This window comes from Sturnira hondurensis, unplaced genomic scaffold (assembly GCF_014824575.4).
Source record: "Sturnira hondurensis isolate 20B ecotype Veracruz unplaced genomic scaffold, ASM1482457v3 Scaffold0002597, whole genome shotgun sequence".
NCBI lineage: Eukaryota > Metazoa > Chordata > Mammalia > Chiroptera > Phyllostomidae > Sturnira > Sturnira hondurensis.
In genome coordinates this window covers 1,576,032-1,604,028 of record NW_028075228.1, presented here as the reverse complement: position 1 = coordinate 1,604,028, position 27,997 = coordinate 1,576,032, and the positions used below count along the sequence as shown (strand labels likewise).

Genomic DNA, 27,997 nt, shown 5'->3' with positions numbered 1-27,997 from the left:
TGCAGCCAGCCGCTGGGAGCACAGGGTCTGTGGGATACCTCTTAAGAAGGCTCTGGGCTTGAAGCCCTTTGCAAAGCTCTGACCTGGAATGAGAGGGAAACGCCCCCTCCAGGGAGGATTCAGGCTCTGTGCACTGTTCTAGCCTGAGCTCTGGGCTGGCTGGTACTAGCAGAGACTGGACACCTGTAACCATGCCCAAAGGCCAGCAGGAGCCACACTGGGCAGGGCGCACCAGGGTAAGGACAGAAAGGCCAGAGACGTCCCTAGGCAGTGGGGGGACCAGGACACCCAGGAGGCCCTGCGCAAGGGGTTGAGAGGTTCCCAGGAACTTTCTCTGACTTTCCCCATCAGTGAAATGGATGCTGGGCTTGGTTACAGTCACACCCACACCTCCAGTGCTGAGCACTCAATGTTATAAAATAACACAGAAGGGATCTGATGGAAGTGTGGCCAGAGTAGGGGCAGCAGGTGGGGCACCACCCAGGGAGGTGGTTGCTGTCCGAGGGGTAGCAGCTGGCACAGGCTCGCATGGTTCCTGGCCTTCAGGAACCAGACCCAGGCTCTGTCACAGCATCTACTATCTCCCTCCCAGATTGTGTGTGAAACCTTACATTGTTGTTATTTAAATAACAACAGCAGGTCCCCGTTTTTATTCACATCCACAGCTCATAGCTCCCAGACCTTCTGGCGTTGCTGTGGGGGTCTGGACCTTCTGATGGGGCTCTGTGGGGTTGCCCAGGCCAGAGGCAGGATGGAAAGCCTCACCCAGGCCACGAGCCACTGATCTGCTGAGAATCAGGTGGCTTTGCTTCCAGGGCTCCCTCACTCCTGTCACCACTGCCTCCCTCCAGAGTAGCACATGCCAGGTTATTCTTCTGCTTCCACCTTGGCTGCGCCAACTGCCACAGGGCAGGGGCCTGGGAGACAGCCTCAGTACTGGGGTGCGGCCTGTGCACGCTGCCTGGGCATCGGAATCATTTACTCCCCTGTCAGGACCGTTGCTCCCACCTGTGAAATGGGACCAGGACTATGCTGTGGCCTGGAGCGTGCCAGCCATGCGCTAGGGCAGATTCACTGTGAGAGAGGGCACACGGCCTGGGTTAGGGTCATGTATTTGGGGTCAGAGGGACCTGAGCTTGATTGACTCTCTGTGCCACTTGCTGGCCATGTGACCTTGGACAACCCCTCAACCTTTCCAACCCTTGCTTCCTTGGACTGGCAGAGAGCCTGGGAAAGGAATCATACTGTTTTTTCCCCAAAGCTTTTTAAGCCATGTCCTCTCAACACTGAGTCCCCATAATTCATAGATGAGAGCTAGAGATGGGGCTCGAGATGGGGCAGGATCTGTCTAAAGGTATGGCGGCCACTGGTGACAGAGCCACAGCTAAATTTAAGCTCTGGTCCTCTTTGTTTCCTGGCATGGCATTCAGGTGTGGCTTGATCCAGGTGACATACCCCGAGCTGACCAGTGCCCTGTAGCTCTGGATCTCCAGGTCCTGAGGCCCAGGGTTATGTGGGCATGACTGCCTTTTTCATGCCCTGGAGGGTACGAGAAGGTCGGCACCCAGCCTGTGGGCAGTGCAGCTGGGAGTCTTGCTACAGCCACACCCCCAGGAAAGAATCCCAGATGGGAAAAGCTGCACAGCTCCCACAGGCAGGCAGGCCTGGGGGACCACTGGCGGCATGGGTGGGCCTCCTGGGAACAAACAGTCCACTGTGACCTTGCCAGTTCACACAGACACAACCCCCCAGCCATCCTCATGCCCCAGGACAAGGGTCTGCCATTTCCACACGGGAACCCTGAGCCAGGCACCCCCTCCTGTGGGCCTTGTGTGCCCCATCTTTAAATGGAAGCCAGAACGGGCCCACAGAACAAGACCAACCTCTTTAACAGGCTTTCAGTGTAGTAGTCCGTCCCCTGGGCCACCAGCCCTGTCCTGTGTTTTGAGTCCCAAAGGCCATGCCAAGGACTTTGGTGGCCTTAATCACGTCCCCCACAATCTTCAAGCCATCTCCCCCAAACTACCCCAAATAAATGTCATTAAATTACAAAAAGAGAGAGAGAGAGAGAGCAGGGGCTAAAAGAGTGGGGCTAAGCACGTGGGGATGATCTGAGGAGCTGGTGGGAACTTGTCTTCCCCCAGCCATTTCTCCCCAGGCCCGGATTTGGCCCCTCCGGCCAGATCACAGAAGGGTCCCATGTGAGCTGGGCCACAGCATCCACCTGCAATAAACCTTCCCTTCTAAGTGCTCACAGAACAGAAGAGGGGCGACCAGCCACCGGCCGCAGACTCTCTCATGGCCTCAGGTGGTGCCACCCCTCCTAGAAGGCTCGACTCGCACCTCACAACAACCATCCGGGAGCTGGCCTTCTGTGCCTACCTGTGACCCCTGTTCATATGTCCACAGGACCAGGGCTCTGCCCACCCCTGCATGGGTGATTCCCAAATCCCCCAATACACTGGGGCCAGGGTGCCCAGGCAGGCAGGTGACGGTGGCTGCAGCTGGAGGGTGTTCCACCACCATGGCAGCCACCAAGGACTTGGAGGTGAGGGCTGGTGGTCATGTGGTGCCATACCAAAGCCATCAGGCAGCCCCATCCCCACTGAGAGCAGGCACTGGTGTCGTCTCTTTTAGAGATGGGGCCCCAGCTCAGAGGGGCTGAGGGCCTGGTCGAGGTCATGCAGAGACTGCACTTAGCCCAGCTGGACCCCCAGGCCTGCTAGCAGGCCGTGCTTCTGTGAGTGCTTATTGAGCACTTACTATGTGCAGGCCCTGTCCTTCACGTACCACATTTATTATGTCTTTTCACCTTGCAAGGACCTGGGAGGCAGGTGCTCTTATATCCCCTTTCACACAAGCAGAAGCAAAAGCGAGGGAAATGACCTGTCCAGCTGGGAGATGTCAGCGGCAGGATACAAACACAGGTTCCAGAGCCAAGGTCAATTGCTAAAGCTGCAGAGAAGACAGACCCTGGATGGTGGTGGCCACCTGGGCCAGGAGGAGGAGACACTCAGCCTCCTCCTCCCTTTATCCTTGTTTCTGTTCTTCCAGGGCTTCAGCTGCCATCCAGCTCATGGCTTTCCCGGTCAGGAGGGCTGAGATGAGGACTGGAAAAGAGCTGGACTTTATTTAGAGCAGGTCCTCAGTAAATGGGGCACAGTCCCCAGTGCTCCAGATCATGGTGGGGTCCAGTGAGGTGCGTCTGCAGTGGGAGGGGCCAAGCAGGTGTGTGAGCGAACGGGTCTGGAAAACGTCATTGCGGGAGAGCTCATGCCAGTGAATAGAGGGGCCAGCCATGATCTGCTGTGTGACCTTCACAGAGCTGTTTGCCCTCTCTGGGCCTAGTTTCTATACTGATAATGACATGTTAAAAATATACTCTCAGGGCCCACACAGTCTATAAGCCAGCTCCACTGTGGGCCCAAAGCCAGGAAAACTTTTAAAACCCTGCTGAGGGAAAGAGGATGCTGGTCATGCTGGGATTTTCCTCCTCTCTCTCCCTCTTTCTCCCTCTTGCTTCTTTCCCCGTCTCTTTTCTATGACTTTTATCAAAGGCAAACAGCGTGATCCCTGAGATAGGGCCACTCCCCACAAAGCCAGGGCCAGCTGGCCCACAGGAGCCACAGGGCGGGGCTGGGTGGGAGTGATGAGGCTGATTAGATAAGTGGGTGCTGGCAGTGACCCCAGGGTGAGCGCCCACATGCTGATCCCATAGCCCACCATTCCAGGCAGGGGCTGCCCAGTGGCTGGACTCTGCTCTGGAGGCCATCAGCCACTAGCATAAAGAAAGGACCAGCCCGCAGTGTGCAGAAGGCAGCCCCTAAGCTCTTAGACACTCCAAACCTGCAGAGCTGTCCCAAGTCAGAGTTGCAAGCCAGCCTGTTGGGGCCATTGCTTAGGGGGAACGCTGAGGCCCAGGAAGCCAGGCACAGTGGGTTCTGAAGCCAGATGGTCCAGGTTGGAGCCCTGGGTCTTCTGTCAGAAAGGAGCCCAGGCCCGGCTAGTCTGGGCGGGTGCCCGCTTTGCCGCCCTTAAGGAGTTGCTCCAGCTCTCTGGGCCCCCTCTGTGGAATGAAGTGGGAGAAGCGGAACCCCTCACTGGCCTGTTCAGGTTGCTGAGGGGGGGTACCACATGCTCCAGGGCTGGGCAGAGCTGGAGCCAAAGCTGAGAGCAGCAGCTCACGGGCAGCCCTGGGCTGGGCCCCGGGAGGAAAGCAATGCTGGCCACATCTACCCACACTTGGGCCTCTACTTGAACAACTGCTAACCCAGCAGGTAAACTGAGGCTCAGTGAAAGGCGAGCAGAGGCAGGCCCCGGCCCATTGATCCCAGATTCTTTCACCCAGCCACCCCTCTGCCAAGCTCCCAGGAATGGGTCTAGCTGGCCTGGGTGGCAACACTCAGCCCTGCCTCCCTCACCATCCCCGTGGGATGCCATTGAGGGTTTTGAGACCTAAATAGACATGTAAATCATATAAATACGCAAAAATTGATTTTTTTCATTTGGTGTCTCACAGATGCTTGGGGTGAAATTGAATCCCATGCTGCATGTTTGCTCTGGAAATAACGCATGTGAGGTTGTTTGCCAGAATAAATTAGTTTTTATCTCGATGCTGTGCCTGTAGTGATGGGCTGATCCCCATGGGGGTGGGGGTCCACCCAGGCATCAGGGCCTGTCCCACCCCCACCCCACCTCCTCTTCAGCAGCCTCTCTGTCCTCCATCCTCTCCATCACCTCCTGTGCCGGCCCCAAAAAGGGTGTTGAGGCCCTGGCCATGACTTCTCACTACTTACTACTGTGTACCTTGGGCTGGTCGCTGAACCTCTCTGAGCCTCAGTCTCCCACTCTGTACACTGGGGAATAAGTTCAGTGTGGCTAGGAGGAATCTCTGTAAATTGTGCCAGGCCCTTGGCTAAGGTTCAATAAACGGCCAGAAACCACATGAAGATTGCTACTTCTTGGGGTAAGTGGCATTGCCCTAACTCTCCAGCTGAGAGGCTAGGGACCAGGGTAGATAGAGAAGAGTTGGCCAGTACCTGGCTGGAGCTAGGGAAGAGGAAACAAGAGATACGGGTCACAGGAGGCTTCTGGGGACGAGGACACCTCCACCTGGAAGCCTACCCTGACCGGCCCACCATTAGCGATGTTACCATCCGCGCTTCCTCGAGGGCAGACGCTGTGCCTCCTTTGTCCTTTCCCTGGGTGCCCACGTGGGCGAACACTGGGCCATGAGTCCAGAGACCCAGGTTTTGGTCCCACCTTCAGCCTGAGCTCATGGTGTGGCTTGGGTGCTCCTGGGCCTCTCTAGGCCTCAGGTTTCCTGTCAGTGTGGTTGGGAAGTGGCCATCTGCACAGCTACCACTGTCTGGGTCTTCCAGCTCTTACCGAGGCTATTTAAAAATAACCGCATCTTCCGGCCTGTCACGCTCCCTGTCAGCTGTCACCCTGGTTCAGTGTCTCCCACCTCTTAGCCCCTCACCCTTGCTTATTTCTGCCTTCATTCATTCTTGTCCTTGAACTGAACCCTCATGAGCTATCCAGTCTGCCAGAAGTAAGTGGTCCCACCCACCCCCACTTTTCTAATGCAGTTTTACTTGTGGTTGGAAGGGGGTCTCTGGGAGGTACTAATTGTGCTTTAATGCCTGCTTGACCCTCTTCTGGCCACAGGAGGATTTGGGCGGGAACAGGGACCTGGAAATAGGTCATCCGAGCAGACAGGTGCTGAACATCACCAGGGCTACCACGGAGTTGCACAGGTTGTACCACTGCACAGGGGCCCTCAGCAAGCTGGAGCTTAGATCCAGCCGTGTTCCCCTCACTGAGCCAGGAACCTGCCGTGGCCCCGCCTCCACCCACAGGGGACACCTCAAACGGCTTTCCCCTGACCCCAAACATGGCCTGTCTTAGTAACCATTGCCATTTCCCAGCCCAAGTCCCTCAGTTCCCAGCCACCCCACCTTTCCGGGGTCTTCACCAGCCCCCAGCAAGCCCAGAGTGGTGGGGTCTGCCCCCAGCCATGCAGAACAGCTGCCTTTATCAGGAGCCAGGCCCGTCTGGCAAAGCGTGATACCCAGGAGATGGAGCGACTGCCACGGGGAACACCAGCCATGCCGTTATCTGGGAGGCTCGGCCTGCCAGCCGTGGGGCTCCGATTAGGAAGCAGGGCCGTTTGCCTGTGGGTGCATGTGCAGGTGGGTGGGGGGCAAGCCAAAGCCAGGGCTCCTGGAAGGGGACCATGGGCCCCCACAGGTATGACAAGCAGAGCAGACTGGGATGCCTGGGGCTGCCCCACTCTTTCTGTTGCTCATGGGGCAACCTGGTCCAGCTGCCTTCCTCCACCTTCATGCCCCCGAGTCCCAGCCCACACATGGAAAGACTGAGTTGAATTCCGAGCTCCTCCTCCCACAGGAAGGTGGGCACCAGCCTCAGATGGAAAGTGTTGTCTCCTCGTGGGGGCTCCATGACCAACAAGGCCAGGAACGACTCCTACACAAACATTCTGCTCACAAAAAAGAAAATATGTGATAGTCCGAGGGCATCGTGACCACTGCGCCTGTCCTGTCTGTGGCCCCAGCAGCAGAACTAGTACCCAGGGGAGCACATGGGCAACCCAGTTAAGAGGCCCAAGTGCAGGCCAACCTGTGTGGCTTAGTGCATTTCTAGTTGTCCAGGGAGGGTAAGCCATTGCGTTGGGATTCTGGAGGCTTCCCCCTTGATCCTACTGCCCCGAGTGGCCAATCTACAGGCTCAGTCCTTGGTTGGCTCCCTGCCAGCCTCCGAAGCAGCACATGGACCCATCAGGTGGCTGGACAGACAGACGCATGGACTGACAAATGAGTGCCCCGCGAGCTCATCTCCAGACAGCCTCTTCGTCCCCCATCTCTCCCTCACACACACCTACCCCTGAGGGCTGGCCAGGTGGGAGACCAGAGATGCAGATACACCCAGGACACAAGGGGCCAGGACCCTCCCTCGCTCAGCGTCTGGAGCCAGGTGGCCTGGGTTCAGATCCTGGCATCCCACAGCCAGCTATGTGTCCTCTCGGGGCCTCGGTTTCTTCATCTCCACAGGGGGGCTTGAGGAGAAGGCCAACTTCACAGGGCTGCCTGGGCAGGATTGGGTGACTGCATGTGGCTGGGCCACACTCCTGTCCCTTAGCACCAATTTCTGAGGGCCTGAGGAGGGTGTGGCCCATGAGCTGAGACCCAGGCATCCTAGGGGGCTGGCAGAGGACTCAGACCCTTGTGGGCGGGCCACAAAGCATCAGAGCTGGCCACTGCCCCCTCTCTGTGGGGCTGATAAAGGGGCGCCGGCCTCCTCGGCCTCGCCCTGGTCTCCTGCCATCTTATCTGCCCTGGGGACGACAAGGACCCAGTTAGAACGTTTTAGCCAGGCCTCCTGGCGTAGTCACACCTTATCTCTGCCATTAGGCCGGCAGTTATCTGATAATCGGGCCCATTAAGGCCACAGCCTGCCCAATCGGGGCTCCAGGAAGTGGGGCCGCCACAGAAGCGCTTGCTCAGGGACCTGGTCAGGCCACATGAGGCCTCCGTGGGCCCAGGCAGCCTGGGTGGCACCTGAGGCGTAAGGTGGCCTGGCCTTCCTGAGCAGAGGTTGTGTGGCCTAGGGAGGGGCTGCCATCTGAGGATGTGGCCACCACTCTCCCGTTGTCCGAAGAGGACACTGAGGCAGGGGAGGAGAGGTAAGATGCTTCCAGGGCAGCCCTGACAGATGTGTACAACCTTGGTGCCTTAGAACATCAGAAATGTATTCTCTCACCGTCCTGGAGCCAGAAGTCCCAAATCCGGGGGTCAGCAGGGCTGCGCTCCCTGCCCCTCCCACCTCCCAGGGCCCCAGGCATAGCTTCCTCCTGGCCACACCACTTCATCTCTGTCTCTGTCTTCATACAGCCTTTTCCTGGAGTCTCTCCTCTCCGTGTCTCTCCTTACAAGAACCTTCGTCATTGGATTTAGAGCCCCCTGGGTGATCCATGATGGTCTCACCTGGAGACCCTAACTTGATAACGTCCGCAAGGACCCTTTTTCTAAATAAGGGCATAATCCCAGGTTCCAGGTAGACGTATCTTTGGGGGGCCACCATTCAGCCCACGATACAAGGTCATGTGGATAGTGTGGCATGCCTTGGCTGAACCCGGGAGCCTAACTGTAGACCCTGCCCAAGCCCGAGGCCCTGCCCGGTGGCGGTGACCATCACAGGGGCTCACCACTGAGGCCGGTCTGTCTGTGTAAACAGAGCAGAATGCTGGCTCTCCAGCGGATGCTATTATTCTGGCCATGCCACAGAGTCACGGCCAAGACCACATAAGTAGGCAGAGCCCAGAGAGTGTGGCCCTGCCCATGGCACAGGGAGCCTCAGCCCCCTGGTGCCTTATACCCTCAGCTAGGAGACAGGCCCTTAGAGAGGCCATGGTTGGCCCAAGACCTGAGGAAGAGTCAGGGTCCAGTCCTTCCAGAGAGGGAGTAGAGGTCCTGAAGGCCACGTGGGGTAACAGCATTCTGGGGTCCCTGCTGATCTTCAGAGAGTAAATGGAGCCAAGCTCCAACAACCCAGGTGGAGATTCTGGCCTTGCTGAGGGCCTTGTGAGGAGGGCTCGGCCCTGCACCCCAGCCACCCGACCAAGCACTGCACTAAGCAGGCTAGGTGAAGAATTCATTCAATCCTTGCACCACCCAGGAAAGTAGGAAGTATTGGGGATCCAATCTTACAGGTGCAGAAAGCAAGGCTCAGCATTTCCACAGCTGCCTTCACAGGCCTGCTGTGCAGATTCAGGGACTCACCAATGGAAAGGGGTGGGAGGACAGTGTGGAGGGGATGGAGATGGGTCTCGGCAACATCATCGTCCTCTGCTCCACCCATCCCAGCATAGGCGGCAGGGATGACCTGGCTCCATGCATGCATCCTGGGCACAAGCAACTTTGCCAGTGCTACTCTGGGCTGTGTGAGGGTCACAGATGTCCCTGACATGGCAGCTGTGGTCCCCGGGCCATGTGTGTTACTGGCATAGTGGCTGTGGTTCCCAGGCCACACGTGTCCCTGATAGCGCAGCTATGGGCCCCAAGCTGTGCGCCTGCCTGCTCAAATCCAGCTGCAGGCACCCCTCATTGTCCTATCTCTGCAGCCCTTGGTCTTCAGGAAAGACCCACCAGAGGGGCTGGCCTGGCCCCCAGAGCTGGGCACCAGCTACCATTCCTGTACCTCAGCCCAGGCCCACAGGGCGGCACGGCCTCCTTTGCCCTGCAGCCACCTGACTGCTCCTGGGGACTGGGGCTGCTAGACCTGCTCAGGCAGCAGGGCTGGGTGGTCCCCATAGCGGGCGCTCCTCACACCCCTGATGTCTCTCCCCGCAGACGAGCTGGAGGAAGTCCTGCAGGATGGGCAGAGGTGCGTGCGGGCTCGACGCAGCCTTGCTGAGGGCCTGTCCTGGGGCCCATTCCGAGGAAGCATCCAGAGCACAGCCTCATCCCCCAGGCAGGCAGAACCGGTAAGGAGCCCCAACCATGGCTAGACCACCCACCAATTGCAGGGTAGCGGCCAGGGCAGCCTCCCACCCAGGGCACAGGCCTCTTTGACCCTCCTGAGCCACATCAGGGGTAGACTCCAGCTCAGGAGCTCCCGCTATTACATGTGAAACACATCAGAAGATGTGGGTATTGGGACCAGGTGGGTATTGGGGCAGGGAGGGTTAACTGCCTGGGAGTACAAGGAGGGCTTCCTGGAGGAAGTGGTGTAGGGCCTATGGGACCTTTGGTGACACAGGGAGGGCTTTTTTAAAGATTTTATTGATTTATTTTTAAAGAGAGAGGAAGGGAGGGAGAGAAACATCAATTTGAGAGAGAAGCATCAATCAGTTGCCTCTCATACATACCCAATCGAGGACCAAACCTGCAGCCCAGGCATGTGCCCTGGCCAGGAATCGAACCAGTGACCTTTTGCTTTGTGAGACAATGCCCACCCAACTCAGGGCTGGGGGAGGGTTTGTAAGTGGGCCCTTAACAGATGAATAGATGTTGGTGAGGCAGAGAAGAAGAGCTTCCGAGGGGAGGAAGCAACAGGGAGCTGAAGTGTGGGGCTGGACCTTGCATGCGTCTGAGGAGGAAGTCAGGAATGTCCCCACCCGCCCCCAGCACTTTATGGACAGGGCCCCCCAGTGGGAAATGGTGGTCTTCTGGGCACTCGGGGACAGCTGCAGCAGAAGGCAAGAGATCCGTTCTGATTTTGTCTCTGTGGGTCCTTCTGAGGACAGGAGAGGGCACTGTGTCAGCAGGGCCTCTTCGGCACTTGCTAATTCCCTCTTGGACTCAGAAGCCCCACCTGGGCGGCAGCCTTTCCCTACAAGAGAATACCTCCAGCTCCTCATTGTCTCGGTGTTACTTTTAAACTACCCCCTCCTATTAATGTCAGGTCTGTCTGGCATCCTCCTGCAGGCAATACAAAGGCTCTTTATAAAATACATTTCAGTTTGAAAAGGGGCATCAATTATGAGTAAGTATGAGACAGCAAATAGGCAGCATATAGTATCACGGTAACTGGGAGAGGCCTGTGAAATGGTGAGTGTTCAGGAAATACCACCTTGTCCTCATGGTCCTTGCCCGGGAGGCCAGGTGGTATGCCAGATTGGTCCTCTCAAGCCCAGGCTCAGATGCTCCAACTGTGCAGCCATAGCTATGGCCATGGTCCTTTTTGATTCCTGGTGTGACATTCAGGTATGGCTTGATCCAAGGTACATACTAGCAGGTGGGTGCCCTGCAATGCTGGGTCTCCTGGTCCTAAGACCCCAGGTGTCAGCCTCCAATCAGCCTGCATGCAGTCATCAAGCAGTGGTGGGTTTGTTGGGTGGTTTCTCCCCCACCCCCACCCCCACCAGCACCTAGAGGTTAAGTGCTGCCCTGAAAGCTCTAACCAGCTCCAACCTGGCAGTTAGAGCTCCTGTTTCTCAGCTGCGGAAACCAGGGTCCCAGGAACTCAGCCTGCGGTAGCGTCGAGGGCCAACAGGACTGCAGGCAGAATCCCCAAACGCAGACCCTTGGACCAGCATTTATAACCCCTACCCACTGCCGTGGACCATAAAACCTGGGCTCTGGGTCACACAGCCCAGAATCTCTGCGTCAGAATCTGGGCTTGGGTCTGGGCCTCAGGAGATTGGAGAAGTCTCCCAGGGTCCAAATGTGCTGAGGCCCTCCGTGGGCTGTCCACAATGGCGGTCACAGCTGAGCAGCCAGGCACAGAGAGGCAGGCACTTGCCCAGGCCACCCAATGAGTCAGTGGGAAGCTGGTGCAGGAGCAAGGACACCCACCTTTGTGGCACAGGGTCCAGATCCCAGAGTCTCCTACCTCATGGCTGTTTTGCTGTGTGCTCCCAGACAGGCCTCTGACCTCTCTGAGCTTCTCTTTCCTCACCGTTTGGGACCTCAGGGAGACATAGGAAGCCCTGAAGGGTCCTTGAGAACTGAGCCTGCAGAACCCCCATCCTCTGCTCAGAGGAGCTGCAGCTTCCTGCAAAGTAGAGAAGCCAACAGCATGCCTGCCTCCCAGGGCAGCTGGGCAGGTCAAAAGAGAGATGACCCACGAGTAGTGCCTACCACAGGGCAGGGCTCGGCAAGCACCGGAGACAGCAGGCCTGCAGCTGGGATGATCTTGTTGTCCTATGGCCCCAAGCTGGGAGGAAATAGTAGAAGCTCCAGGATGGATTCTGTCTCCACTGTGGGATGGAGGCTGTGTTGTTTACAGCAGTCTCAGGAGGCAGTGAACTTCCTGTCACTGGAGGCATTCAAGTAGCAGTTGACTCTTCTGAGAGTAGGCTGTCGGGGGGCAGTTAACAGTTGGAAGGAGGAATGGGTGAGCTGGGAGCTCTGGGGCCCTGGTTTCCGAACTCTCCCAAGTGTCAAGAAAATCTGTGAGCAGTGACAGGACAAAGGCAGGGTAGCTGAGGGGTGGGGTCTTAGAATGTTCTAAGTGGGGTCTGCATGTCCCTCCTCTGCTCCCTCCTGGGGATAATTGGCCCCTTCCAAGATACACGTGTGTGTGCTTGTGCTCACACACGGCCCCTTTGCAAAGTCCTCCAGATCAATTAGCAGAGGGAGAGCTGCCTGCCCAGCCCCAAAGACTCCTGCAGGCTCCACAGGACAGGGCCGAGGGGCCGCAGACACAGGCACCAGCCCAGGCCTCCCTGGCCACCCTGGCCCCCACCTCCCCATGTGGGTTTTGTCCTCCTCGAGCCTGGGCCACAGGTCAGCCTGGGGAGACTTGGCACAAGGCTGGAAACGCTCTCCAGGCAGAGAGATAATGCTGAGGGGAGCGAGGGAGCGAGCACCAGAGAAGCCAACAACCTTTGAGGCTCTTGCGGAGGAGCCCGGGGAGGAAGGAGCCTCGCCTGCTCTTCCCTGCAGCTTTATCTCCTACAGAATTAAATCCTTGATTAACCCTTATCTCCCCAGCAGGCCCTATCTCTGCCTTGGCGCCGAGTGTCCAGACGCAACGTACAAGATGATTGATTTCTTAAAGATACATGCGCTTTTCTGATACTTCATTTATTGTCTAAATATTTTTGCTAACATTTCAGCGGGCCTCTTATCGAGCTCAGCTGATGGGTCCCAGTTCTCTCCTCCAAGCACCTCCTGCCCCAGGTCGTCCTATCAGCCGCCAGGCGGTATTCACTCTCTGAGAAGGAGGAGGGGGCAGGAGTATCAGCACCCGGTGGGGTGTGGTGACCCTTTCCTGCTGGCCGTGGGGGGAGCTTCTTGCAGGTTGAAGAAAGGACAGGGGAGCTGGACGCTGTGGGTGGGAGCTTCAGGAAGGACACAGAGGGCACAGAGCCTGGAGGTGGTTGAGAGATGGTTCTGACACCAACCTGCTGCATTAACCTGGGTGGGTCCCTCCCTGATCCAGTAGCAGCTTCCACTGTTGCAAACAGGGCTTGGAGGCCCAGCCACAAAAAAAAATGTTCAGGATGGATGGTGGATGGAGGATGGATGGATGGATGGATGGATGGACAGACGGATGGGTGGAGAGTAGATGGACGAATGGATGGATGGACAGGCAAATGAGCAAATGAAGGAACAACCTTTCACCCCCAGCTTGGCCCACACTGGCTTGGCCCGTCTTTCTGTCCATTCGTACCCCCGGGGCTCACCCACTTTAGCCCTAGAGCTATCATGACATCATTGAGACTGGGAGGGACCCCATGGCTGCCAAGCAGGGCAACAGGTTCAGTGGGGAAAGGCCCTGCCTAAGAGGTTGAAACGAAACCCCTGGGACCTGACCTCTCGTGTGGCCCCAGGTCTTTGCCCAGCAATCAGTGTAGAGGGTCGGCCTCCTTGGTCCTTCACCTGGAGAAGGAGACAGGGCCAGGCCCTCTGCTCTGAGCAGCTCTCTGTGCAGGAAGCCTCAAAGGCTGGGGTCACTGCCACAGCAGAGGCAAACCTCACAGTAGGGCCAGCACTGGCCAGGAGCCTTTTGGGGGGCAAGGGGAGCTGAAGCAGGATCCCCAGATACATTCCCGATGATGCCCCTCTCTCCTTCTTTGATTCTCATTTACATTTGTTTGTAATAGAGAAGAATACTCCCTCCCCACCCATCACTGCACTGCTTTCCCCGTGACTTCTGGGACACCCAGCCCAGGTGTGGGGTGCTGTGAGTGTTTTACTTAAGTGGGGATGCACTGCAAGCCGCCCTGCGTCTTGCTTTGCTCACCTGCTGAAACGTGTCTGAGCATTTCAGGGCAGCCTCTTCCCCACAGCACCAGGTGCTGCTGCCTGCAGCTGTCCAGCCTCCATGTTCGTACCTGGAAAGTGAGAGTGACACGGGACATGTTGTGGACTCACCTCGACAACACGTGGTTGCTACCCGCTACAGTCCAGGCTCCGCCAGGCAGCACTGGAGCTGGTCTGCCAGCTGTGCCTCCCCACCCCCCTGCCCCAGCACTGCCTCCTTGCTGACCAGCCCCGTGTGCTGTCCTTGCCCCTGGTGCTCCCAAGGGCCTCTTCCAATCATCCTAGCCTGACGTCCTCTGTGCAGTGGACCCAGCAGCCCCATGGGACCTCACAGGAAGCGCCCTGAGGCTGTGCTCCCCTCCCCCTCCCACATCAGTGACCATGCAGCCTGGCTCAGACCCTGGGGTGCCAACAGGTCACTAGGACCGTGGTGCTTATTCCCCAGCAGGCCCTAGGCTAGAGCTCCACCCTGATGCTGTCGACTCACCTTGGTCTTGAGGCAGCTGTTCCAACTAACCCTGTTGTACAGATGGGGAAACTGAGGCTTGGGGAGGGCCCCAGAAGGTAGGTTTCCTCTGGCTGCTGTAACAGAGTGCTGCAACGTGGTGTCTTAAGCAGAATTCCTTCCCTCCCACTTCGGAGGCCAGGTGTGGGCAGGGCTGGTTTCTCCCGGGGTCTCTGAAGGAGAGTGCATTCCAGGCCTTTCCCCAGTTGCTGGTGGCTGCTGGCGATCTTGGGGCGTCCCTGGCTCAGAGATGTATTAGTCCCACCTCCGCCCCCTCTCCTTGCCGTTGGTTTAGGACACACCTGACTAATCCAGGAGGGTTCCATCTGGGCTACCCTTAATTTAGTCATATCTGCAAAGACCCTTTTCCCAAACAAGGTCACACTCAGGTTTTGATGGACAGCTTTGGAGGCAACATTCAGCCCGCTCCACAGAGCAATTGGCAGAGGCAGGGCAAGGCCAGATGGGCCCCCGGCCCTCTGTGGGATAGCCCCTGAGGGTGCTCAGGTCTGGGACAAGCCACAGACCAAAGACCTGCTGCTGGCTTTCCTGGGTCCCTGGAACCTTTCCTCTCCATGCGTCAGTTTCCCTGCCTGCAGTTGTGGGAGCTGCGCAAGTGCCATGGGGTGAGGGAGGAGCTGTCAGCATGAAGGGGCTGTAGCCACAGGGTCAACCCAGACCAGCCTCCTGGGAGGAGACCCAGGAGGAGGACTCAACTAGTGTCAGGCACTCAGGACCTCTCCCACCACACCAGAAAGACCCATGCTGAGCGCTGGGAGAGACCCCTTCTCCTCAGCCCTGGCCACCCCTCCCCTGGGGCCAGGGCACCAGGCCCACCCTAATGATCTGCTCCCTGCCTGAGCCCTAGGGCCACCCTGAGGAAAAGAGCTGGGGGCCACAGGGTCCTTCTCCATGCCACCTCTTCCTCCCTATTGCTCCCTCCCCTACTGTCTCCCCCAGCCCCACCATGTCTCCTTCCCACTGATGCCCACGCAGTGCCCCATTCACCCCTCCAGGCCTCGCCCCACCGCCTCGGCTATGGCTGCCCACCCCCAGCTCCTGCCCCTGCCAGGCCTCAGCCCAGCTCAGACTCGTTCCCGTTTCTCCAGCACTTTCCCCCCGGCCCCCACAGCTTTTTTCTTGCTGGCCTCTCCACGCCATCACCCAGGCTGGGCCATCAGGGACTACATGTTCTGTTCGCGGCGTCCCTGCTCCTGGCACAAAGCACGCCCTCTGGGACTGTTTTTTGAAGGAGTGAGTGAATGAATGAATAGGATGCAGTGATTCAGTGGAGATCATGAATACCCGGGTTCCAGTCCTGTGTACACAAAGCCACGTCCTGTGGTCTTGGACACCATTCACCTCTGTGGGCCTCAGTCTCCTCTCCTGTGAAATGGGTTCTTCACAAGGTCTGGAGAGATGAGGGGCCTGAGGAGTGAAAGGCCATTGCCTCTGGCAAGTGAGCTTAGGGGTGAGGATAGGTGGAAATGGGCGGGGCTTCGAAGGATGGGCAGAAGAACAGAGGTTGAGGGCCCATCTGGGCCTGCCCCAGACCTGCCCTCCCCCAAACCTGCCTGTAGTAACCTGGGGGAGGCCCTGTGGCCCTGGCGACCTTCCGTAGGGCCATCTGCTCCCTGTGCCAGGCCACCTTCCCCCAGAACGGGGCCCCCACCTCTCCTTCCAAGCGGCTTCATGAGAAGCATGGTGAGGTTTGGGAACAGCCTCAGATAAAGTTGTCACAGCGGATGCGGTGGAGATAGGGTTTCCGATGGTTATCAGCGGGCAGAGAATCCAGACACTGACCTCTTTGTTGGGAAACAAGGAGCATTCTCAAACGCACCCAGAGAATTTAAAGTGGCCGCCCGTTATCCTGGGGCTGGGTGGGGCCAGCCTGGAGCCAGGAGGGAGGGACTGGGAGAACCCTGAGGGGCTGTAGGCAGGTCAGGCAGGGCTTCTCGCTTACTCCTGACCAGGCCTGTCCAGTGAGCTGGACCCAGACTGGGCACCGAGCCGGGGGGCACCCCAGGAGGGGGAGCAGCTGGTGGCACATATGACTGCTGGTTTTGGCAGAGGGGCCAGGGCAAGGTGGGGGGCTATGAGTAGCCCCTCCCAAGTCTGCACCCCACTGCCCATAGGCAGGGCAAAGGGGGCTTGCCTTGGCCCAGCGCCTTTACCGCAAGAGAAAAGGGCTTCTGTTCCCTGGGATGCTCGGAACTGGGGAGAAAGTAGTAGGGAAAAAAGAAAGAGAGTAACACGGGGCAACCCCACGGTGTGCCAGCCCCTCCACAGCAAAGATTAAAATCTGCTCCTCATGAGATGTCCTTAGCCCCGGGGGATCGACATGCCCCTGGGGCAAAGAGGTGGCCTTCAGGCTGCAGCCAGCAGACATGGGGGTGCTGGCTTAAAGCTGGCTGGGGGGGCAGGGTAGGGGCAGGCTTGGCCAGGCCGAACTATACTCCCCAGGAGCCAGGGTATGGCGGCCCCTGCACCCCTAGGGGCCAAGGGCAGGCCTGTGCTGCCTTAGGCGGCTGTGCCCCACCCTTTTCCAGCATTCCCCGTCTAAGGGGGAGGGGAAGGACAGCCCACCCCAGTGTTAAGCACTGAGAGAATATGGGCTGAAAGTCAGTCCTAAAGCCCCTGACCCATTTCCTCCTGAAAATCAGGTGTGGGGTGTGGCTTAAGGCCCCTGTGTCTCCTCCTTCCTTACCGGCCCCCCCAGACAGGGGCTGTCACCTCACCCATCCAGGGGACCACCAAGTACCCATCAAGACACAGAGATGGGCCGCTCCAGGCAGAAGGCACAGAGCTGGCCAGGGACATGGCGCCACTGCCTTCTGTTGGCTTAGAATGTACACGGAAAAGTAGGGGATCTGCAGCGTCAGCAAAGCTGAGAGCAGGGTTTTTATCATGCTGCGAACACGCACTCTTGAGAATGATAAGCATTGAACCGACCAGGAGGCTGTCAGTCTCAGTTTGAGGGTTTAGAAATATTGGGACGAATAATTAGATTTCATATCGTTACTGCAGCACCCATCAGAGGATCAGGCAGATTAATTTTTTTCACCCTTCTCTGCTCATTAATATTCATTAGAGACTCAGGAGGCCCAGCCTCTGCCTTGCTGCTAGCCACGTTGGTTCGCCCACCCCTGCACCAGCCACCCCCCACCAGTTCCACTTTGCCCCAGGCCTGACCCACACTGTGGCCTCAGTAGACCTCCCAGCCAGCAGGGAAGCCCCAGCTGGCACCCAGCCCCCACCCCCTGCTCTGCAATGTTACAACTGCCAGGTGTCTACTAAAAGCAGAGAGCCGCCTGCCCCAAAGCAGGCTCCTTGGTAGCGATGCCCACAGTTGGCATTCACCTGGCCTGGTGCCCCAGGGACACCAGCCTCCTGGGTCCAAAGGCACAGCCCCTGCCTGTGTGTCCCGCTGACCAAAGGGAATGCACAGCAAGGGTGTTGGCGGCGGGGGCTTGTCAAGTACTGCACACACACCAGACAGGCCCTGCTCCCAGGGCTTCACCTGGGCTGCTTCTCCCCTATGTCCTAGGAGAAACCGAGTCACAGAGCCAAAGATGAGATAGACCTTGCAAGCACCTGGCAGGACGAGAATGGGTCCAGAGTGAACACGTAGGCTCAGGCCACAGCTCCGACCGGGAGGGCATCCATCACCTGTTTGCAGAGAGAGGCCAAGGCCCAGGGAGGGCTGCCTGGTAGTGGGATGGGTGGGGCTCTCCCGGACCCACTGGCCAGCTGTACTCTGCTCGCCTGTTCCGTGACGGAGCCACATAGCTGCTTCAATGGCCAAGGTGCCCCAGCATGGTTGGGAGTGTTACCGGGAGTGCCCAGCACACTGGCCTGATCCCCAAGTCTGCCACAGGACGGGGACAAGATGCAGAGATGGCCAAAGGGGCTGTTGATCCCTTGCCGGAGGTCACAGTGTTGGAGGTCAAGCTTGGACGTGACCCCGATGCTCAGCTCTGGAGCCCCTGTCGTCCTCACAGCCAAAGCCCAGGAGAGTGCCTTGGGCTCCAACCCAGTGGGATGTCAGGACACCCCACACACCATCCCCGGCCCTAGCTGTCCCACATGGCAGCATCCCCACCAACGGCCATGTGTACCCTATGGGTGCACAAAACCACCCCCATATAGGTGGTAGCATTTCCTGGTGAGAGCAAGTGATACTGGTTCTTCAGTTAAAGGTCCTGATATACCAAGTTTCTAAGTAAAAAGTATTTATTTGCATAAGATATGCACCATACCTTTCCACATGGGACTCAGCTACTGAGCCTAGGGACCTCCAGGCAGAGGAGCCCACAACCAGGGTCTGGTGCTGGGGCTGAAGCCCAAAGGGCAGCGGTGGTCACCTCAGCCTTGGACAAAAAGGGCCCTGGTTCTGCCCTGTCCACCAGTTGGCTGTGGGGCTGTGGGCAGCCCATCCCTAGCCAACCACCTCCAGGCACCAGACTGCGCTGGGACAGAGGACGAGTGTTTCCTCGCTCTACGGGGCTCCGGAAATCAGGCCACCCCACTCTGAGGGCCTGACCAGAGCACTCTTTCCTTCTGGGTACTGTGAAGGCTGGCTCCCAGACCCAGCTGGGAGAGAGCACACGCACTGCTGGGCAAGGTGCGGGTACCAGCTGTCCCTCCCCTGCCTCCTGCCCTCCCCGTGCCTCGTTACCTCACCTGTGAGATGGGAGAACACTGCCTACTCTCCAGGCTGGCCCAAAGGCAGGGGGGCAAGGAGCTAGTCTCTGGGAGCCACAAGGAAGGGACCAGGTGCTGAGCCAGCCTCAGCATGAGGACACTGCCTGGGGACCTTAGTGAGCTGCTGGTCCCAGGTTGGTCTGAGCAAAAGTTGGCCTGCCCTGCCCTGCAATGGGGGAGGGGAGTCCCACTGTCTGGGGGGACATGGAAGCCCCTCTTATCAGGACATGCCATCTCCTCAGGACCAATCTCAGCCTTGGCCCACAGAGGCCCTGGGGGTCCTCATAGGAGGAGCCTGTGCCCCCCTGGGCAGCCTAGGAACTCACTGTGGCACCCAATGGCCTGCTAAGGTGGCAGGGGGCAGTAAGGAGAGAACACAGGTCTGGATGTGAGTCCCCTCTCGGCCACTGGCTGGCTGCATGACCTTGAGTTATGTTGCATGATCTCTCTGGGTCTCAGCTCCTGTGAAAACCCAGCATTTGACAAGGAGCAGGCCCACAGCCTGCCATCCACCAGGTGGTCTCCCTGTAGGGACCCCCAGATGGGCTTTCCCCCTGATGTGTCCTTTCTGACCTCCCCCCCGCAGAGCCCCACCCTGATGCTGCTACTGGAGGATGAGGCCTGCTGGCTGAGGACACTGCCCCGGGCCCAGACGGAGGCCGAGGCCAATGTGGAGATCCACAGGAAGGGTTGGTATCTGGCACTTCCCTCTCAGCCTTCCGGAAGGTGGAGGTCCTCCGGCTCTCCCTGGGCTGGCTCTTAAAGGGAAACCAGCCTGTTCTGAACCAGGCCAAGGGACTGGCCACCACACTCCTAGCACCCAATTAATGCCCATCTGAGGCTGGGCACTTGTCTGGCCTAGGATGGGGAAGCAGGGTCTCAGGAAGCCAGGACCACTCTCAAGGGCCCTGGGATACCTACCACCAGTGCAGTGGAGGAACCCAGGCCAGGGAGGCCAGGGCCCTGGGCCCAGCACCAGGTGCCAAGTGGGCCAGGGCCTATACATTCTGGCCCACTCCTGCCTCTCTGCCCCTTTTGGAAAAGGGGTCCAAGAGGGAGGACCTGGGTGGGTCAGAAGAAGAGCAAGATGGGGGTCCTTGCCCCCTCACCTCAATTCAGAGTTTAAGCCACTCAGATACATGTGCTTCCGTCTCCATCACCACGGCCCTGCCTGCCTTGAGTGGTCTTAATTCCTAAGGAAAGTACAGCATGGCCTTTCCAGTGTATGAGTGTCAAGATGGTGTGAAAACCCCCTCCCCCAATACAAATAAGGGGAGGATGTGGAGACAGACACATGACAACTTCTACAGACAAACAGGGCCCTTTCCCATGTAGCCACCCAGGACGGCTGTGGGCCTACTGACCACCGGAAACCCACCACAGTCCCCTGCAAGGGAGCTCTGCTTTGCTAAAACATCCTGGGAGGCCTCACTCTCACCACCGCCTGAGCACACAGCACATTTGGCTAAACACCCCAGTGGAGGCAATGCTCCATCCTGAGGGTGGCTCTGGTTTCCAGACAGCACTAAAGGCCATTGGCGACAGTGGCCTTTCGACCAGCTCCTTGGCCCAGCCTCTTCCCACCTGGGGGTTGCTAGGGCTTGGCTGTGGTACGAACAGGTGCTGGACTCAGCATATGAGGACCTGGGCTTTCCATTCTGCCCTGCCAGCCCCATGTACCTGGCCCAATGCTTCATCCTGTGTACCTCAGTCTTCCCACTCATGGGGTGAGAACCCTGGCCCCTCCTCCCCATCAGGGAGTACTCTAAGGGCCCAGAAAGCAGCTGGAGGGGTGGGTATTGGCAGCAAGTAGTCATCCATGAGGTTATGCACCAAGCCAGGGTATAGGCCAGTTAGCACTGCCTGGCTCACCCTTCTAGTCTGGTCAGCAGGGTTCCAGCCACCTGTGTCTGCCCACAGAGGACCAGGGTCCTTGCGGCGAGTGAAATGGCCTTGTGCTGAACACTGGAAGTGGACTCTTGGGTAGCTCACTGGGGTCCTGTTAGCCAAGGCTGCCCCCTGCAGGCCATACTGGGAAGAGTGCACCAGCAGAGTTGAATGAAGCAGGCAGGCAGGTCCCAGTGGCTACCAAGTCCTGCCCAGGCACTCTGCCACCTGTCCCACATGCCATCCCTCTCCTGGAAAACAGAGCAGTTCTGCTGGCCACATTTGGGGCCCTCCAACTTGACGGGCTCAGGGCAAGAAAGCCTAAGGCTTGGACAGGCCACCACCAGTTACCCCAGAGAGGCAGGACCACTTATGGAAACCAACCAGCCACAGCTGTAAACCAGGCATGATGACTCCCTGACCTTGGCCTTGGCTCCACAACTTTGGGTCTCTAAGAGGAGGCCTGCAGGATATGCAGGGAGTCTGCAGAGCTGGTTGTGGCGGGCCTGGGACTGCTGGCCCTCCCATCAAGGGTGTCCTTACCCTTACAGATGAAGCCCTCTGGTGCAGGCTCAGCAAGCCAGTGCCAGCAGGGGGACTGCTGAGCACACTCCTTGTAGCAGAGCCCCACAGCACCCCCAGCCACCCTGTGAAGAAGGAGCCAGTGGAGCCTGAGTGCCTGGCTCCCTCACACACTGACATCCAGCTCCTGCCCCAGCAAGCCGGCATGGCGTCCATCCTGGCCACGGCAGTCATCAACAGTGAGTACCATCCCCACGCCCCGCCTTTTAGCAGGGCCTGCCCAGTCCCAAGGCACAGGGCTGCCAGTAGTGCTCAGTGCTCAGGAGCACAAAGATCTGTGACCACTGGGGTCTGAGCAGAGAAGGAAGTGGGCCGCAGTGGGCATGCACACTGGGCTGGAAAGTAGGGCCCCAGGAAGAGGGTTGGGGTGGGGCTCCAGGCTACTGCTAGAGCATGAACAACATGGCTGGCTCAGGGGTGGTGAGGGGGCAACCCTGAGCAGGCTGCAGGGAGGCAGCAGCACATGCCTAGCATGGGCAGAGAGGTAGCAAGGTCCCTAGGACTCAGGTCTTGCACTAGGAAAGGCATAGCAAGCAAGCAAGCACACACCTGAGCCCATGCCTCCCCTTTTGGGGCAGAGCAGGTTTCTTTGTCTCTCAGCCCCTGCCAACATGTGGACTGCCACCGACCCTGCCCGCTAAACGCTGGGACTGCCCCAACTCCCCAGCACATACATACTAAGCCTCACAGAGTTACGACAGTGAAATAGGATCCGCTCTTCCCACAAATACTCATTTAACATCCACACTGAACCAAGCAGTGGGGGCACCAAGGCCACCAAGGTAGGGTGCTGGCCCACCACTGAGAGTGGTGGCAGCAGCTGCAGGGGAGGGAGCACCCAGGAAGGAAAGCAATGACATGGTCAGGCAGTGGCAGGGCTCCTTTAATTAATGTGCTCAGGAAAGCGGCTCAGAGGAGAACACTCAGGTTTGGACCTGCGTGCCAGGAAAGAGCAGCTGAGTGGTCAATCACCCACCGTGGCCCAGGAGGTGGTCACTGTGGCTGGAACCTGATGGTGCAGCGGGCATGCAGGTGGCCAGTCTCTGAGGGTGGTTCCAGGTAAGAACCGATTTCTTCTCAGAGCAGTGAGGTCTCACTAGAGGCTTTAAGCCGAAAAGGGTGTGATCCAGTTTGGCTTTAAAATCACCCTGGCTGCTGGGTGGCAACTGTGGGGTTGCAAACCTGTAAATCAAAGGTGATGATGGCTTGATGCAAGTGGGTGCAGCTGAGACAGAGCCAGAGGTGACACCACAGCCCACAGGGACCAGCCGGCTACGGCTGGGTGAGGAGGCGGCAGCGAGCAAGAGGCCAGGCACTTCGGTGTGGCCATCCAGATAGATGTTAGTCAGCACCGTGGCTGGTGGGGGGTCAGAGGAGAGCCCTTCTGAGCATCCTGACCCAAAGGCGGATGGGGAACATGAGCTGGGGCTCAGGGTTGTCAGAGCCTCACAAGCTCTGGGGCAGCGTGAGACCCCCAGGAAGAGACAGAGCCTTCAGACACTAGCATGGGGTGGGGGAAAGTCTGCCAAAGACTCTGGTGTTTAATTCTTGACACTCCACCACCCTCAGCCTGTTTTTCTCACCTGTGAAGTTGGGGTAATGGTAATACCAACCTTAAGGTGTTTGTGCAGGCTTCCTGGGCTGTACCCACCCAGGACTTGACCGGTGGTCAGCCCACCTGCAATCAGCCCTGGGTCACAGTGGCCAGGGCTTAAACGGACCTCTGAGGCTCTGGCCCCTCCCCTGACACCATGGGCAGCAGCACAGGCCCCAGCAGTGACTTTGCAAATATAAAAACAAATCTACCGGTGGCCTCAGGTCCCCAACCCAGCTCAAGGTTTTGGCTTACAGAGAAGAGAGCTGCCTTGAGACCCCAAATGAAAGGGAACTTGAAAACCAGAGGTAAGAAGGAAACCGAGTCAGAAAAACTGTAGGTATAGGGTGCAAGGGGTGGTCACCTCAGCCAGACAGATAAACGTAGTTCCTTAAGAGAAGTGGGAAAAGCAGGAAACCTGGCGGCCTCCTGGGTAGAGGAGGAGCACCTGCACAGTCACTAGGGACCCGGGACAAACATCGGAGAAGCCAAGCTGAGAAACACACCCTAACCGGCAGAAATAGGAACCAGACGATGAGGAACCCCAGCTCCCTTCATTCTACCTCTAAGGTACAAGCCCTGCCCTGGCCACCTTCAGCCAAGGGGCAGCTGGCCGCAGAGCAGGGGCAGAGACATGAAGAGCATTCCTTTAACTTTTGCTATACAGACACACAAAAACAGAGAATGGTGAAACATCCATCAGAGAAATCCTCACCTGCTGGCAAAATCAGCCCTGCGATCCAAACTCCAAAAACTGAAAAACTAGAGGCAGCTTACTTGGGGTAAATTTGGTGGACTCATTAATGTGGTCGTTCAGTCAGTAAATGATGTGGAACCACCCAGATATATGGGGGATGACAAGGGAACAGGAAGGACTCCTCTTCCTTGCATCTCCTGGCCTCACCTCCTTCCCACCCTCACCCCAGAAGCCACGCAGAGCGATGTTCAACTTTCGACCTTGTGCCCAAGTGCCTGGGGATTTTGATGCACCTGTTCCCTAAGCACCTGGCCACTCGCACCCCTGTTGATATGCACACACCTGTTTCATCCTCCACCAGCACCCAGCTCCTCCCTCCACAGCGCCCCCTGCCAGCACACATGCACCTGCACATACTCGCCACCTCCTTCCCCTGTACATGACTGCTGCCACCAAATAACTGACATAACCATGCCCTCCACCCGAGTCCCACTCCTGCAGGTGTCCACTGACATGTCCACACTCCTCCCATGAGCACCCCATGAGGCCATGGCATCTCCTTATGGGCTCACTGTCAGGAGGCAGCATGGAGAGCATCCTGGGTGGTACTCAGAGCCCCTGTCCACATGGCCCCACAGCATCCTGGAAATCCACAGAGAGGGCACCCCAGGTTATAAAATAACAAATAAGAAAGGTCAGGAGTGATGGGAAGGGAAGGCCAGATCACAAACTTCACTGCTCAAAGCAGGACGCAGGAGCATAGCCCTCACTTTGCAGAGAGTACACTGCCTCACCCTGGGTTGCAGGCAGCCCCTCTCTGCTTCTGGAATGTCGCCCTCAGGTGTCGCCCATCTCTTGCCCCACAGAAGATGTCTTCCCCTGCAAGGACTGTGGCATCTGGTACCGCAGTGAGCGGAACCTGCAAGCTCACCTCCTATATTACTGCGCCAGCCGCCAGAATGCCAGCTCCCCTGCCTCAGCCACCACTGATGAGAAGACCAAGGAGCCGTACCCCAACGAGCGGATCTGCCCCTTCCCCCAGTGCCGAAAGAGCTGCCCCAGTGCCAGCTCCCTGGAGATCCACATGCGCAGCCACAGTGGTGAGGCTCCATGCCCCCCCAGGACCCCAGCCTGCTTCATGATAGCGCATGTGTGCCCACTACGCCCAAGCAACAGATAGGCCTGCGTGGTCTTCCCACCATACCACATAGCCTCCCAAAGCTCCCAGGGCACAAAGCCCATCTATGGCTGCCTGGATGGTCAGCTCGGGGCTGGGCCCAGGCCGGGGTCCTGGGAGGCTTGAAGAGCCCTCCACACATGACCCGTATCATGGCCCCTCACTGGGCCCTGTGTTCCAGGCGAGCGCCCCTTCGTGTGTCTCATCTGCCTGTCGGCCTTCACCACCAAGGCCAACTGCGAGCGGCACCTCAAGGTGCACACAGACACACTGAGCGGTAAGCGGGCTGGGAAGGGAGTAGGGCCAGGTCAGGGGCTGTATGTGGAGCCCACCAGCTCCAGGGCCCTGACACCACAGCCCATCTGCAGGTGTCTGCCACAGTTGTGGCTTCATCTCCACCACAAGGGACATCCTCTATAGCCACCTGGTGACCAGCCACATGGTCTGCCAGCCAGGCTCCAAGGCTGAGATCTACTCACCAGGAGCTGGGCACCCCTCAGCCAAGCTGCCCCCAGGTGAGTCTCAGGGGGCCCCTCTAAGGACAAGGGAGGGGTCTGGTCCATGAGACAGCTGGGGATCAATTTGGCCTTGGCCCTCCACCACCCCTACCCAGCCCAGTTCTCCCTTCCCACCCTGCCCCCTCCTCAGGTCTGGCCCAGGCAGGTCCTGCTCCAGCCCTGAAGTGTGGCCCATGGGGTCTTCCTGCAGACAGTCTGGCTGGCTTCCAGCAGCACACAACCCTGCATGGCCCCCTGGCCTCCTCTGACCTGAGCCTGGGGTCCACCCCATCACCAGGACTGGACAAGAAAGCCCTGGCGGAGGCCACCAATGGAGAGGCCAGAGCGGCCCCCCAGAACGGGGGCAGCGGGGAGCCCCCAGAGGCACCCAGGAGCATCAAGGTGGAGGCGGCCGAGGAGTCCGAGGCTGAGCCAGGGCCCCCAGCCCCTGCATCGCGGACGCCCTCCCCGCCCAGCCCCACGCCCGCAGCGGTCAAGGCTGAGCTGCCCAGCCCCACGCCCGGCTCCAGCCCAGGCCCTGGTGCACTGTTCCTGCCACAGTTCCCCGCTGCACCCCCCGCCTCGGAGATTCTGGCCAAGATGTCCGAGCTGGTGCATAGCCGGTTGCAGGTGGGGGTGGGTGCGGGGGCGCCGGCAAACCTACTCGCGGGGGCCCCCAAAGGCGCTACATGCTTCGAGTGCGACATCACCTTCAACAACGTTAGCAACTTTTACGTACATAAGCGCCTCTACTGCTCCGGCCGCCGCGCGCCCGACGACGCACCCCCGGCTCGCAGGCCCAAGGGGCCCCCCACCCCTGCTCGCGCGCCCCCTGCCCCGCCACCTGCTGAACCCGACGCGCCAAGCTCTTCGCCGGGACCCGGAGCGCGCGAGGACCAGGCAGGGGACACAACCACGCCCGAGGCCGAGACGGGCGGCCGGGGCAGTGAGGGCAGCCTGAGCCCGGGCAGCGGGGCGGACGAGGAAGACGACCCCCGTCGGACGCTGTGCGAAGCCTGCAACATCCGCTTCAGCCGCCACGAGACCTACACAGTGCACAAGCGCTACTACTGCGCTTCGCGCCACGACCCACCGCCACGCAGGCCGGCTCCCCCTGTACCCGCGGGAACCCCAGGGCTGCCCGGCATCCCGGTGCCCGCACCGCCACCCGTGCGCACGCGCAGGCGCCGCAAGCTCTATGAGCTGCAAGCGGTCAGTCCCGCCCCCGCAGCGCCGGGCCCCGCCCCACCAGCTCAAGCTCCCGGCCCGGAGCCACCAGCTTCTCCGTCGCCGCGTCCCGGAAGCGGAAACGGGCCGGATCAGTCCGATGGCCCCATCGATTTGAGCAAAAAGCCGCGGCGCCAGGCTTCTGCCGCCCCTACGCCAGTGCTGCCGGCCCTGGCGGATTACCACGAATGCACGGCCTGCCGCGTGAGCTTCCACAGCCTCGAGGCCTACCTAGCGCACAAGAAGTTTTCATGCCCCGCTGCACCGCGCCGCCCCCGCGCCCCAGAGGATCCCGCCGTCGTGTGCCCCTACTGCCCCCCGAATGGCCTGGTTCGTGGGGACCTCGTCGAACACTTGCACCTGGCGCACGGCCTGCTGTTGAGCAAACCCCTGACCGGCCCCACCGCAGAGGCCCGGACGCCCTCGCCCGCCGCCGCCCCCCATGATGGCCTTAATGGCCAGGAGCCACCCACTGGCCTTCCTGACAGTATTCCCCGGCCCGGCCCGCCCACGGCCCCATCGACCCCTCCTTCCCACTCGGACAAGGGCGTCCAGACCCCCAGTAAGGGAACGCCGGCCCCCCTGCCCAACGGCAACCACAGGTATTGCCGGTTGTGCAACATCAAATTCAGTAGCCTGTCCACTTTCATTGCCCACAAGAAGTATTACTGTTCCTCGCATGCCGCCGAGCACGTGAAGTGACCGGAGGCCACACTACAGACCTGAGACCGCTTCACACGCCCCGCTGCTCTCCAGGAGCCAGGACCTACCAGCCTAACGCTCATAAAGACACAATGACCCCTGGGAACCTGGCTGTTGGTGACTCTGGCTCCTAGGAAATGCACCAAAAACAGGCCTCAGCAGAGGAGGCTGCTGATGGCAGCGCCCACCTGGATCCTTGGCACTTAATAAAGAAGTTCTGTTTGATGAGTAGAGTGGTGGGGCAGCCTAGTTCTCCGAGCAAAGGGTCCTGCACGGTGGGGGCACATGCTGGCCAGCATCTTGGGCAATCCGCGCATCAAGCACTTAGAGGCCACCACTGCCACCTCCAGCATACACACAGGCCACTGCAGTCTGGAATGATCAGGTCCCTGAAAGAGTCTCACAAGTAGTGGTCCTAAGACCTGGACTGAGCCCCAGGTTAGGCTGATGCCACCACGCACACAGAGCTGCTGCCCTGCCAGCTGCTCTGTGCCCACTTGAGGCACAGAGGGAACAGGTGCTGCCCTCCTAGGCCCACTGTTGCTGCCCGAGAATCCAACCAGAAGCTCTGGTTTGGCCACCAGGTAATAAAACAGAGGGCTTAATCCTCCTACCCAGTAGTCTTCGCACCCCACTTGGTTCTGGGGATAACAGCATCTTGGGAAGGATGAAGCCTGTTGTTGCCACGGCTG

The 27,997-nt window shown here is 58.9% G+C and overlaps 1 protein-coding gene and 1 long non-coding RNA gene across 8 annotated transcripts in view; one reads left to right on the top strand and one right to left on the bottom strand.

Annotated features, from left to right (window-relative positions):
* Positions 1-27,538, top strand: part of ZFPM1 (zinc finger protein, FOG family member 1) — a 74,729-nt gene extending 47,191 nt beyond the window's left edge. For 2 of the 7 annotated variants that reach the window (XM_037040196.1, XM_037040198.1), the window contains exons 4-10: positions 9,372-9,505; positions 19,529-19,631; positions 21,381-21,590; positions 24,569-24,802; positions 25,061-25,156; positions 25,248-25,394; positions 25,528-27,538. In XM_037040196.1, the coding sequence (XP_036896091.1) occupies positions 9,372-9,505; positions 19,529-19,631; positions 21,381-21,590; positions 24,569-24,802; positions 25,061-25,156; positions 25,248-25,394; positions 25,528-27,305 (2,702 nt within the window). In that variant the 3' untranslated portion in view covers positions 27,306-27,538. The remainder of the gene's footprint in view (positions 1-9,371; positions 9,506-19,528; positions 19,632-21,380; positions 21,591-24,568; positions 24,803-25,060; positions 25,157-25,247; positions 25,395-25,527) is intronic. The other 5 variants (XM_037040202.1, XM_037040200.1, XM_037040197.1 and 2 more) reach the window with 4 other exon arrangements.
* LOC118982979 (uncharacterized) lies at positions 10,721-11,713 on the bottom strand. Its single transcript, XR_005065624.1, has 2 exons — positions 11,356-11,713; positions 10,721-10,821 (listed from the first exon to the last, which is right to left on the bottom strand). It is a non-coding gene; the product is annotated as an uncharacterized LOC118982979 (long non-coding RNA).
* Positions 27,539-27,997: the final 459 nt, after the last annotated feature.